General features: G+C 38.5%; 2 protein-coding genes across 3 annotated transcripts; both read left to right on the forward strand.

Moving 5' to 3' along the window:
* The first annotated feature begins 1,197 nt into the window (after nt 1-1,197).
* LOC108095400 (putative odorant receptor 69a) lies at nt 1,198-4,303 on the forward strand. Its single transcript, XM_017196483.1, has 4 exons — nt 1,198-2,172; nt 2,369-3,346; nt 4,031-4,186; nt 4,253-4,303. The coding sequence occupies exons 1-4, from the start codon at nt 1,198-1,200 to the stop codon at nt 4,301-4,303; spliced, it is 2,160 nt and encodes a 719-aa protein (XP_017051972.1).
* A 5,404-nt stretch (nt 4,304-9,707) lies between these two features.
* Nucleotides 9,708-11,689, forward strand: LOC108089330. Of its 2 annotated transcripts, none has more exons than XM_017187508.1 (2): nt 9,708-10,449; nt 10,688-11,689. In XM_017187508.1, the coding sequence occupies exons 1-2, from the start codon at nt 9,766-9,768 to the stop codon at nt 11,645-11,647; spliced, it is 1,644 nt and encodes a 547-aa protein (XP_017042997.1). In that variant the 5' UTR covers nt 9,708-9,765; the 3' UTR covers nt 11,648-11,689. The 2 variants fall into 2 exon arrangements, with proteins under 2 accessions (XP_017042997.1, XP_017042998.1); XM_017187509.1 differs by having other exon boundaries at nt 10,722-10,803.
* The last annotated feature ends 922 nt before the right edge of the window (nt 11,690-12,611 follow it).

Genomic DNA, 12,611 nt, shown 5'->3' on the forward strand with positions numbered 1-12,611 from the left:
ACCGGCGACGGACGGATAATTCAAATTGTCCATTACGCGCAGCTGCCGCTCGATTTGAGTCCTTTGGCAATTGGCCGGGCACGAGTCCTGCCAAGTTTTCAGTTTTCCCCGCTTTTGTTTGTCTTCATAAATTTTCCTTTCGAAGCGAATTTCAACCGAATTTAAGTCAGTCTGCCCGCGGATCCCAGGGAATTCGGTGGCTAATTGCGAATCAACAGAACCTCGATTGAAAAAAAAAAAAATAGGAAGAGTCAGTGCCAATCAATAAAAACAATTGAAAACCAATCAGAGTTTAATTACCGCAACAAAACGCTGATGAGACGTCGACAGTAAACAGAAAATCCCGCACAAGGAGCGAAATCACCAAACCATAAATCAATAGCAAACAAAAACGCTCCTCGACGGGGCGAGCGTTATATATCCTGGGGCCCCAGGAGCAATGAGTATGGAGCATGGAGCATATGAGGCGCAACCAAGTAGACCGCAGAATAAAGGCAACAATAAAAGCTGGCAATTGGACGAACTGGCAAAAGGAGTGTGGGGCGTACGAGGATGCCCATAAACAAAGAAGTAAACAAGCGCCAAGTACAATACACATGCTCAAACATGCAGGCACAGCATACTATATATGTTTGTATCTTTCTCGGTACATAAAAATGTCTCCTTGGGTGGACTTCCGCCGGAAATGGAGTGCAGAACGAGCGGCACTTGTCTGCTGATATCAGCAGCAATAGACGAGCGCATAAAAGCCTGCTAACCAGCTCAAAGGCATCATCATTACGAGCTTGACACGAATATAAAATAAATAAATAAACAAATGATGTGGGAGCTGAATTCGATTTAGCAATTGGTTTTCTAGATTTTTATACAAAATCATTAAAACCTAAAAAAATCCAGGAAAAATAGAAAAATAAATAATTTGAAAGTCTTATTTTGCATTATGAATAATGAAATATTTTCATTTCTTATGCTTAAATCTTAAGCTTTCAAACTTTTTTTTAAATTAAAATAAAAAATATTGCATAGAAGTTACTTTGTTTCCTGAAATAGAACACCAAATTGGCATCACTGATAATATGTACCAGCAGTTGCATTTCCCAAGCATTGATTAAATATTACTAAATTAGGTTCTTAAATCTGACCACTGAAAGCCTACCAGTTTAATTCGTTGGCAAGTCGGTTGCAGTCGAAAGCAGGATGCAGTTCCATAGCTATACGAAGTATATAGACCGAGCTTGCTTTATGGCATGCATTCCCCGATATCAGTGGTCAGGGCGTCCCACAGAAAGAAAACCCTACTCCTTGGAGAAAAAAACCATGTTCGTACTCGGTGTGATTTGTTCAATTTACCAAATTTTTGGAGTATTTATGTATTGGTATCGCTACGGACGGTTGGCCACGGATACGGTTACCTTTGTTACGGAAATTTCGGAAATGTGCGGTTCACTTATGCTAACCTTGGTGGGATCTTCGAATATCTATGCACTCACGAAGCACCGCCGTCGAATCGAAAGGATATTCGAGGACTTGCAGGAACTGTATCCCAGGGAAAACGACAAGCACTATCGCAATCAGTATTATTACGACAAGGCCATGCGAATAATGAAAATTGAGTTCATATTGTACATGGTATTCTACGTGTACTATAATAGTGCACCGATTTTGTTGCTCCTTTGGGAAAACCTGCAGGATGAAGAGGAACTGAGCTTCAGGACGCAGACTAACACCTGGTTTCCCTGGAAAGTTCATGGCTCAGCGATTGGTTTTGGCGTGGCTGTAATTAGCATTGCCATGGCCTCGTTTGTTGGCGTAGGCTTTAGTTTAGCCACCCACGACTTGGTTTGCATATTTACTTGCCAACTGAAAATGCACTACGATGGCATGGCCAATAAACTACTGCATCTGGATTCCAGTCAACCTGGAGCTGTTCAACAGTTGAAGCAGCTGATCGCCTACCATTATCGTATTCTACAGATCGGAGACCATGTAAACTATATCTTGAACTTCATATTTGGTAGTAGCCTAGTTGGTTCCACAATTGCCATTTGCATGACGAGCGTGGCTGTTCTGCTACTCGATTTCGCATCTGCCTTGAAGTACATCAGCGGTCTGGTTGCATTTCTGCTCTACAACTTCATTATGTGCTATATGGGCACTGAGGTCACCACTGCAGTAAGTATGGGAATTTCGGGATCATTTATTTATTACCTTAAGTCATTTTTGGATTGTGACATTACATAGTACTAAGCCGAACAACTGTCTGTTCTCAGAAGCGCTAATTGAGCTGCTTAAAAATGACTCAATTAGGACTGCAGGATAGGGTATAAAAGTCCTGGTACTGCGTTTCCATACCACAGTTACAGTTTAGTGCAGAATGCAGTTGCAAGACTATTTAAAGTATATGGACATTTCCTGTTGGTTGGGTTTCACTGCCCGCTTTCAGTGGATTGGTGGACGAATGGAAGGAGATCCGCAAAGTTTGGCCAGAAGAATCAGCTTCTTTCTTGCAGCCGGAAGTATGCTCTATCAGAACTTCGGAATAATTACGTATTGGTACATGTTTGGCCTAACCGAAAAGGATGCCATAAAATTTGTTGCAGAATTAGCGGAAACATGCGGTTCACTTATGCTAACACTAATTGCAATAACCAACATATGGACAATGACTCGGAACAGACTTCGAGTTGAGGAAGCTTTTGCCGAGATTCAGGCGATGAGTCCGAGGTCAGAAGATAATCAATACCGGAGACAGCATTACTACGATACAGCGATGATTACAATGAAGTGGATGTTTAGGTTCTACGCAGTCTTTTATTTTTACTATAACGGGGAACCGCTTCTATTGCTCCTGTGGCAGTATTCGATAAAGAAGGACATAAGCTACAGCATGCAAGCTAATACTTGGTTTCCTTGGAGGGTTCAAGGTTCTGGAATCGGATTCGGGATAGCCTACCTAAGTGAAGCACTGGGATCCTTTCTGGGCGTTTGCTACACCTTGATTGTTCTAAATGCACTCTGCATATTCACTTGCCAACTGAGATTTCATTTCGACGCCTTGACCACTCAGCTTCTCTCACTAGACTGCCGGAGTCCTGGGTCCAAACAGAAATTAAGGAATTTAATTGCCTATCATTGTCGCATCCTCAGACTTGGGGAGCAGTTCAACCAGATCTTGAATCCCATATTTCTGAGCAGCGTAGTTTTCTCCACTATCGCACTTTGTATGTCAAGTTTGGCTGTGCTGCTTCTGGATTTGGCATCTGCTATGAAGTACATCAATGGTATAATAGCCTTCATTTTTTACAATTTCTATATCTCTTACCTTGGCACTCAAATCACTATTGAGGTAAGTTAAATAAAGATGTTTAAGTTAGGCTTTGACAGAGCAAAGACCCAAGATACGACCCAAAAAAAATTATATTCTCGCATATTTTAAGATTAAAATTTTTTTTTTTTTTTTAAAAACAAACTCGACCGAATTAGCCTTGAAAAATTGTTCCCCATCATGCATTAAAAATTACAAGACTTAAAAAAATAGCTTATAGCCCAACTGAACCAGTTGCTGGTTCTCATCGTGGATTATCCAGCCAATTACGGAATTCAATAATAAATGATGACCAGATGCAGCTGAAGGACTTTATTGGTCAATCAGCCAGGCATCTTTTAATAGTTTTTACATTGAAAGAATCTTAAAACCATTATACAATAGAAATTGTTTTCAACAATGCTTTCAAAGTTCCAAATAATTATATGGTTAATATTTTCATAAATGCGACTTAAACTAACATTTAAAAATAACCTTCTCCGCTTGCGAGGTAACATACATTTATAACTACCATGACTATTCAATTACGGCAGTTGCATGTTCCTGGGGCATTATTGGCAAATAACCTGCCTAATTTTCGCGAAATTACTTTTTACGAAATTGTGGTCCAGAAAAGAGTGCAATATCAGGAAGTCGTCCGTTTTGTTATTGCAGTTTTCTATACTGTAAAAAAATAGATATAACGTTTTATGTTTCTTTTTTCAGAGTTTCAAAATTTTACCAGCTGCTTTCTATAGCAACTGGTATGAAGGAGATCCGGCTTATAGGAAAATGATTCTCATCTTGATGATCCGAGCCTCGAAGCCTTACATGTGGAAAACCTATAACCTTTCATCTGTATCTATAACCACCTATATGGATGTAAGTTTTTTCATAATTTTTACTGTTATTTATTTTTAAGTTTTGTAATAATTTCTTTCCTTACAGACGTTGAAGTTTTCATATCAAATGTTTACTTGCATGCGGTCCCTAAAATAAAAAGAAGACCAAAATGGAAAGAATTATGAAGAATATCAACAATAAATAGAGTTTATAGATTTCCTATCACATATGTTACCCTTTGCAAAATCAATTTGAAAATTAATTGTAGAAAATAACCTATATGAGTTATTAAAAACTAATATTTAAAATTTTTTTCTTTGAAATTCCATTTCAAAAAAAAAAAAAAAAACACAACTTTTTTTTGGTGCTTTAACCCGCAATGCATACTAAATACAATATTAAACTGGAAAAATGTATTTTGCGCCTAAGGCAAATTAAAAATTCCTTAAATATCTGAGAAACCCCAAAGAGTTGACCCAGTCATTTTTTTTTTGGCACAACAATGCAAAACAAAGGAAGACCCTGAAGAACGCAATTTAAGACCCCATGAAAGACAAAAACTTCGGGGTACTCGTATACGAAATGGAGGAATATTTGAAAGGAAGCCAACTGAGTGCCTGCTTGAGTGCTTTTCTGGCTGGAACTAAGCTAACTTATTAAAGCCAGACAAAGGTTGTTGGGGCGCCCCGGTTGCGGGGAGCTTTCAACTTTTCATTTCGGAGATGCAGGAGCGTAAAATTAAGTTCTTTGCAGAAATTGGCGGAATTATGTACAAGTCACCTGGCAAGTCCCTTCGTCCATCGTCCGTCATATGCTGGGTGTCTGGGTGTTTGGGTGTCTGTGATGGGTGTGATTATCACGTCGTTATCCTGGATCAGTGGCAGCAGCATTGCCACCGTGTCCTCTCGACACACCTCCCCATCATCAACATCTTGCCCGGGACCCTTGTCCTTGTTTTATATAATAACATTTTAATTCCCTTAATACACGCTACGCTGCCACCAAAGCCAAACAAACTGAATGCCCGCCCAGGCGTTGTTTCACTGCTGCCTGTTTTTTGGCTCTCAAGTTGGCCAAGAACACTGCTGTTGCTGTTTTTTTCCTCGGTTAGTTCGTTTGTGCGTGCAAATCATTAATCATGAGCAGCGCATATTTATTGTTCTGCTTTCGATGACAGCTTTTTGCTGACCATGGATTTTGCACGTTCCATTTAATGCCGCTTCTTGCCTCTTTTAAAGATTTAATATTTAAAATGGGGAGCAAAACAAAGCTTAGTATCTGAAAAGAATTTAAAATACAGCAGAAAAGTGATTCTTTACCTTAATTTTTATAGGAAAGGGTAAGCATCTTAAGCATCTATTCGTAACCTTCAATTTTAAACTAAGAACATTGGCCCTAATTCTCGTGTCAATGATTAAATGGGCTAATTGCAAGCGGACATCGTAGCTGAGCTAAGCCTTTCCAGCTGACAGCTCACAAAAGCACGTTTGGCAGTTAATTGAGTCATCAGCTTAGACAACAGCCGGGGTGGCCATATGAAAAAGATTGTGAATTGCCCAATCATGTGGAAGTGACTACCGAGACCTTTAAAGTACACACATCCCTAGTACAATGGCCAAAGGAATAGAGGAATCGACCAACCAACCACCCACACAGAATCGACAGTCTGAATAAAAATTGGCCAGGCCGAAAGGAGGATGGCTCCAGCTGCAGGATCATCATTGCAGGCATTTGCTCCTTGTTTACCCAGGACTCGTTTCCCCCAGTCCAAGTGCTGACCATAGCCTTGATAAGTTTTTAGCAAACAAAGGCGGCTCGTTACAGCAACATGGGTCTTGGGAATTGGTTTGGGTGAAACCAAAACAAACCGAACCGGGCCAAACTAAGCTGAGCTGCGATGTGCATTTAAAATTGCATACACAAAACACGAAAATTCCCACAGCCCGGCTGCCAGAGTCAAAACCACAAAATGTACTCAAACAACATGTCTCAATTTCCTAGTTAAACTGGGTGCCTCGTTTCGAGGGTAGGGAAAAAAGGGAACCTGGTCTTGGCCAAGTTCCCCTAAATGCTAATTGAAAATCTTATGTAAGATTGGTGGGGGCAGCGATATTGTGGTCCACAGATACGGTAGGACATAATTGGCTTTGGTTAGGAAGCGTTTAAAACTTATAGACTAGATTGCAGCAATCTTGTGTTGAGGCTATTTTCGGGAAATGCTTCGTTGAATTTTAAACTGGGGGGCAATAAACGTTTTGGTTTCAAATGGGAAAACTTTACTGAGGAGTTTACAAAGGTTCTTGAATTTTGGTTGTTATTTTAATCTTTAACTTTCAGTTCCTAAAACCATGCACCATAAATTCGTTTTCAATATGATATTACCCCTCTAAAGTGAACCACTTTCAAAAGCTAGTCCGTTGTCCATCAATTACTTAGCCTTATCTGCTGAGGCCATATGGTGTCACCCCAACTTGCGGCGAAGAGGGCGCAAAAAATGTAATAACAAGGAGATGGCGAAATTTTTACACACAATTTAGACACATTTCCGCACGTAGCCAACCAAGGCTAAGCTCCATGTGCTCTATAACGACAGGCTGGAAAACAAAAGCTTGTGCCACGCAAAGAGAAAAAACCGCCACTCCGGAAAACGCCAAAGAAAATCCGACTGAGGGAAAATAATGTTGGTCGACAAAATTGGAAAAAAATATAACGTACAAACATAAGACTCCCTTTCTTTAATGTTTATGGATTTGATTTAAAATTCTATAATATTTCATTAAATTGTATTTAACAACAACTGAATAATTATTTTTTTTAAAGATTGCTAATTTAAAATATTATTTATTAAAGTGTATCACGAATTCTGTATTAAGTCATAAAATTTGAGATAATGGGATGGTTTCCTTTCAGGCGCGTCCAACTTGAAACGAACGCCACCATTTGCCCCTAAAAAAATCTGTTAGCATTTGTGTCTATTAAGCCTAAGCAATAAACTTTATAAATTCCACAAATTAGAATGATTAAATTTCATGTCCATGTAATTTCTAGCCAGCAGACGTGCCCTCAGCTTTTGGTAATCAAATTGTTCACTGCCTGCCGACTAAATTAATGGAAAGTGATTTGGAGAAAGGCTAGGTCGACACCTTTGATCTGCTGGCTAAACGCCAATACGACGGCCTGTCATCGGTGGGCTTTATTTAGCAATTGAATAATGCTTTTCAATTTATCTTGACAGGGTAATCAGGTTCGAAAACACATCACTTTCACGACACATACGGTATATATTGGTTAAGTGCATCTTGTTAAAAAATTTTGAAACGTATGTGTAATATATGATAAAAGATAAGCCACTTAAGAATACTTCTTAAGTATATTATTCCCTTTATTGCGAATATATTTACGGCTTTATTCGCATCTTCATAATTATCCTGGCTTAAACGCTTTTATATATACGTGTGCAATGTTTACTGTTTTATCGAGTATGCCATGCTGCGGCAATCGTCGTTTGTTCGGAAGCGACACAAATTGGTCATATGATGTCCGGCGATAATTATTGCCAATTTATTGAATGCTCATTATTGAAATATCACTCATACGCCACAGAGGCATGCTAATAAACCCATTGAAACGAACGTTCGACGTCCGCAGCGAACTTTTAGGGTTGCAACCGCAACGCAGTTGCAACGTTTGCATGTGTACGAGTGATAAATGTTGATGTACACAGCTTTCGTCGTAATAATAGAGCTACTTACTATAAGTTGATCAATATTAAATTAAACCTAATTAAATTTATATAATTTATGTTAATTTAAAATTAAAAAAAAAATTCATTTTAAATCTTTTGACCTTAAAAATTAGGTTTACATTCATTCTTATAAAAAAAATGAATAAAACGTATTACACTTGACATTTATTATATTGTTGTTAAACATTAACCGAAATTTAAAATTTACCCAACTCTGAATCACTTAAATTAAACAATAAGAATTGTTTTTATCTGATAATAGTTATTATTGAATGTGCATCTATTTTGACCTAATCGTAAATAGTGCTGTATCAGAAGTGAGTGTCAGGTCGTGTCTATGTTGCTGCGGCAGAATGACCACGCAATCACGATGACGATGCCACCTATTTCCAATTACCGATGATGCTGAGCGAGCAGCAACGACACATCGACCCGCGGACTCATCAGCCCACCAACCCAGAAACCCACCGACCCGGCCATGATTGATTGCAACAAAACCAGATTTTGGTTACTGTCATTTAAGCGCCGACTAACTTTCGAGTTGGCCGGGCCAAAAAATAAAACATTTATCCTTGCTCTCGACAAACGCCGTATGTTAAATGCAGGGGATAATTTTAATTGCGCCTCGGCTGCATTTTTAATTAAACGCAAAATTAAAAATTGATTGCTTTTTGACGCCATAACTTACATGGCGATAATACCCCAATACCACGATCCCCGACCGAGAAAGTCGGCTTTAGTATCTGTGTGGCACACTTTCAGGGCATTTAATATTATAAAATTTAAATCGTGAAGAGCCTCACAAAAAGGAATGCTAGTGGGTATATAAAATTTGCATTTGCGTGGCACATGCAATGTGCGGATAAAGTTTGGCTATTTCGGGCTAGTTGTGTACTTTTTTTGAGTCCTGCCAGCCGGAAGTAAAAGGTTTTAAGCGGAAGTGCGCAGAGTTGCAGCGACATATTGTGTTTTCGTGTGTGTTGGCGTATGTGTGTGTTTAATTATATGCCGGGGCTTGCTAAATGTTGCGGAGACATGCAAAGCGGCTCTTAGCCAGCTGCTAGTTTGTTTTCTGAACGAGGTTAAATAAGGTTTACGAAAATATTTGAAACTCTTTCAGTTTCTCAACATTTAATAAACATCGTTCAGGTTGCAAGAATGGAATCCTGTGTACTCAGGTAATAAAAATAAATACTCGTATTTTCTGCATTGTGTGCGAGATTTTTATTTCAATTTAAGATTGATTGCCTTTGAATCGATGATTAAATTAAGCATGCAAGAATGCTGATTTACATTAAGGTTTTGTTGTTCGAATGACTTGCAATTATTACTACCCATTGAATGACCATCAGCATTTAAATGCACCAACTCACCAAGCGACCGTTTTTGTATTTAATTAATGCAAATTTAATATGGCAAATTAATGAATTCAGACCGACCAGCAACCGCACGGCAGCATTTAGCGAGGGCGAATAAATGCGGGGACATTGTCAATATGCCAACTGAATACACTTGATTAATTTGTAAGAATTCTTTAGTTCCATCAATATTAATGGCTTGAAAATAGCATTATTAAAATATTTATGGTTAAATATATGCGAATATGGGTAACCACTTAATCAATTCATTTTCAATTTGTGCTGTCATTGTTGTCTTACAACCCCATAGTTTCATTTGAATAATAAAGTTATTAACATCATATTAACATTATAATTATCCACTTAATCAAGTTTATTTATTGTATTCTCTTCTGCTAAAGGCAGTTTGCACATTCGATTAGCATCAATCATTCCTTTAAAACACTTTCAAATCTTCTTGATTTAAAACTTCTTTCCAATATTTTGTATATTTTAAGTATAAGTTTACTTTGTGTATGGATTATATAGACGCATTTAACCTAGACGTAGATGAGGAAAGTAAAGAGGATGAGACGCCATTCGAACCTGTTTTCCAGCTCGAAGCTTGGAAAGAGTTGATGCCACACGTTGGCTTCACCAACTGGAAGCAGTTTGCAAAGTGCCCGCTAAGTAAAAAATTGGAACTTGCCCTTGAGAAAAACGTCGGTCGCCATGCCCATTTGATAATTAACGATACAGTCTACAAGTGCAATGTTCTCGTGCTTCGCGTCTTCTGTGAGTTATTCGCAAATTGCCTTAAAATAAATCAAGTGGTCCAGTTTCCCAAGGATACGCTGACCAATGAGTCCTTTGAAGTGGCCTACGCCTGGATGACCGGCATTGACGAGGCATTATGTCCCAACGATGGCCAACAGTTGTTGGATGTGCTGAAAGCCGCAGAGATTCTCAGGTGTCCCCTGTTGTGCAAAAGCGTCTTCGAGGCCCTAAACGATTATAACAACTTCTTCGAGTTGACAGCCTTCGATTGCTTTGTGGCTGCCATATCCAGGGGCTTTTTCCAAGTTGCCCACATGATGCTGCGACGGGTGGGCAAGTGCTTCCTGGTCGTGGTGGGCAGCTATCAGTTTCAGGAGATGCATGCCAACTTCCTATGCAATCTTCTTGGCTCCAATACCTTGGCTGTGCAGTCAGAGATTGAGGTAAGTCAGCCTTGTCATTATAAATAATGAAGAACACCAGAAGAAAGATAAACGATTTTTCAATTTATTTTATAATTTTTTTTCATGATAGCTGATAGTTGTTTTTTAAAGCTGTTTTATATATAAATATAAAATTTAGTTTTTCAAGTATTTTATTCACTATAAAATGTTTTTAACAGAATAGGACTTTATAAACATTAACATTTAGCTTATTCAGCAAATTCGGTGTGCTCTACAGATTTATTACTCAGCTCTGCTCTGGCTATCCACAGACTTTCGGAAGAAAATGAAGCATACTGCTCGTATCTTAGAGAAGGTTAGGTTCCATATGATGCCACCCGCATTTCTGCTTCATTGCGCCGACACTCTCGAAGACATGGAGCCAGAACTCGCTGATATGGTTTGTGCCTATCTCGATAGGGCAATCCAGACCCAACACGAAACACATATGGGGTTCTCTGGGTCAGAGAAAAATACGATGGACACCCGCGTGTGGATACGGGATCCTAAATGTCCCTATGATTGGATTGTCGATAAGAACGGCGCCTGTATTCTTACTGTGGACAGGTTCCTCACGTATTTGGATGCAATCCAAGAGTCTAGAAAAACCTTTATGTATAGGATGAGAAAGGTCGTGCCCATTATTGACGAAAATACCATCACTAGCAAAAGACATAAAGATTTAATATACCAGCCATCGCGTAATATTTTCGATTATATATGCCCCGAATATATACAAACGCCAAGATCAGCAAAAAGTGTAAATTATGAGATATATGATATAAGCAACGATCCCGAGAGTGAGAGTAAGTTGACTTGGAGCTCTTCTGAAGATAGTGAAAAAGAAGATACAGAAAAGAATTCAGAAACGAATTTCATCGAGGAAGATTCCTCTGATTTCTATGAGGATTCTTTAAGTGGTTCGTCCTCGGAATCGTTTATGAATTCTTCTACGGATTCTTCTTCGGATTCTTCTACGAATTCCGATACGGACTCTGAAATGGTCTCTGATCAGAGTGAAGAGGCTGAGGACTCCACTACAAAGCTCGTAGAAGTTCCAGAATCTTCAACAGAATCCTGCACAGAATCCACGGAAAATGATACTGGCGAATCCAGCGAAGATCCTCCTACGGATACCACTGTATATGCAAAAAGCGAAAGTTCAAGTGGCAGCGTAACCGAAACAGATTTTTTCTAACAAAAGTATTTATTAAATAGTAAATAAAGTAGTAAATAACAATGTTTCATACCCTTTTATTAATAAAAGTAAGTAAAATGTTTCTTTTTAAACCAATGAAAGGGAGGAGATTGAATTAAGGTTCCCACTTTTCGAAAGCGAACATTCCTTTTTTTCGGATAAACGAGGAAGCACTTAAATTGGGCGTAACAAAATGTCTGACACGCCAATTATTTTACTTTTTATATAGGACAGACTGACACTCCGACTACTCCTGTTTGTTGCTGTAACTACTCCTTCGGATCCTGCGGGTGCTTCTGCTTTTACTGTTCTGCGTGTTAGTTTTTATATGTGGGTGTCTGTGGCTCTCGGGGTTGAGGGAAATTTTCTGCTGCTTGCTTTTTAAGTGGTTTTATTGTTCACTTGTTTGTACTGCTTGTTACAACTTCGTTACTTTATTTTCATTTGTACTTTCCTTTACATATTGGTTTAAAAGTCAGTGAGCCATGGCCAACAACGACGATGAGCTGCAATTTGCGATGCCAGATAGGTCAGCATGTTGAGAAGTTAGTTAGGGTTCAACTGAAGTATATAAATGATTGGCAATGCTTTAAAGGTAATACCAGCAAAACGAAATTGCACAAGGAAAAGTTTTTATGTGTACATTACATATTTGTTGAATTATATTTTATGGCCTCACATTTGGTTCATTACCTAATTACAATTAGAATAAATATGAAACTGAAAACTACACCGAGTTGTGGAAAAAAGTATGCCCCAAATATCCTTGTTTAGTTTTTGTTTTGTAATCCCAAAGTAGAGAATGCAAATTATTTGGAAACTTTTTAGACAAAGTTATATTTTCGTGTATGTAATGAAAGACAGGTTTTTATGGCAATGATTTGCTAATTACATTTTGTTTATTTGGTAATTGGAGAGCAGCTAAAGGTTAATTAGCGATGAGTAAAATAGTAAAAGCAATTAT

The sequence above is a fragment of the Drosophila ficusphila genome, unplaced genomic scaffold, assembly GCF_018152265.1.
Source record: "Drosophila ficusphila isolate 14025-0441.05 unplaced genomic scaffold, ASM1815226v1 contig_286, whole genome shotgun sequence".
Classification (NCBI taxonomy): Eukaryota; Metazoa; Arthropoda; class Insecta; order Diptera; family Drosophilidae; genus Drosophila; species Drosophila ficusphila.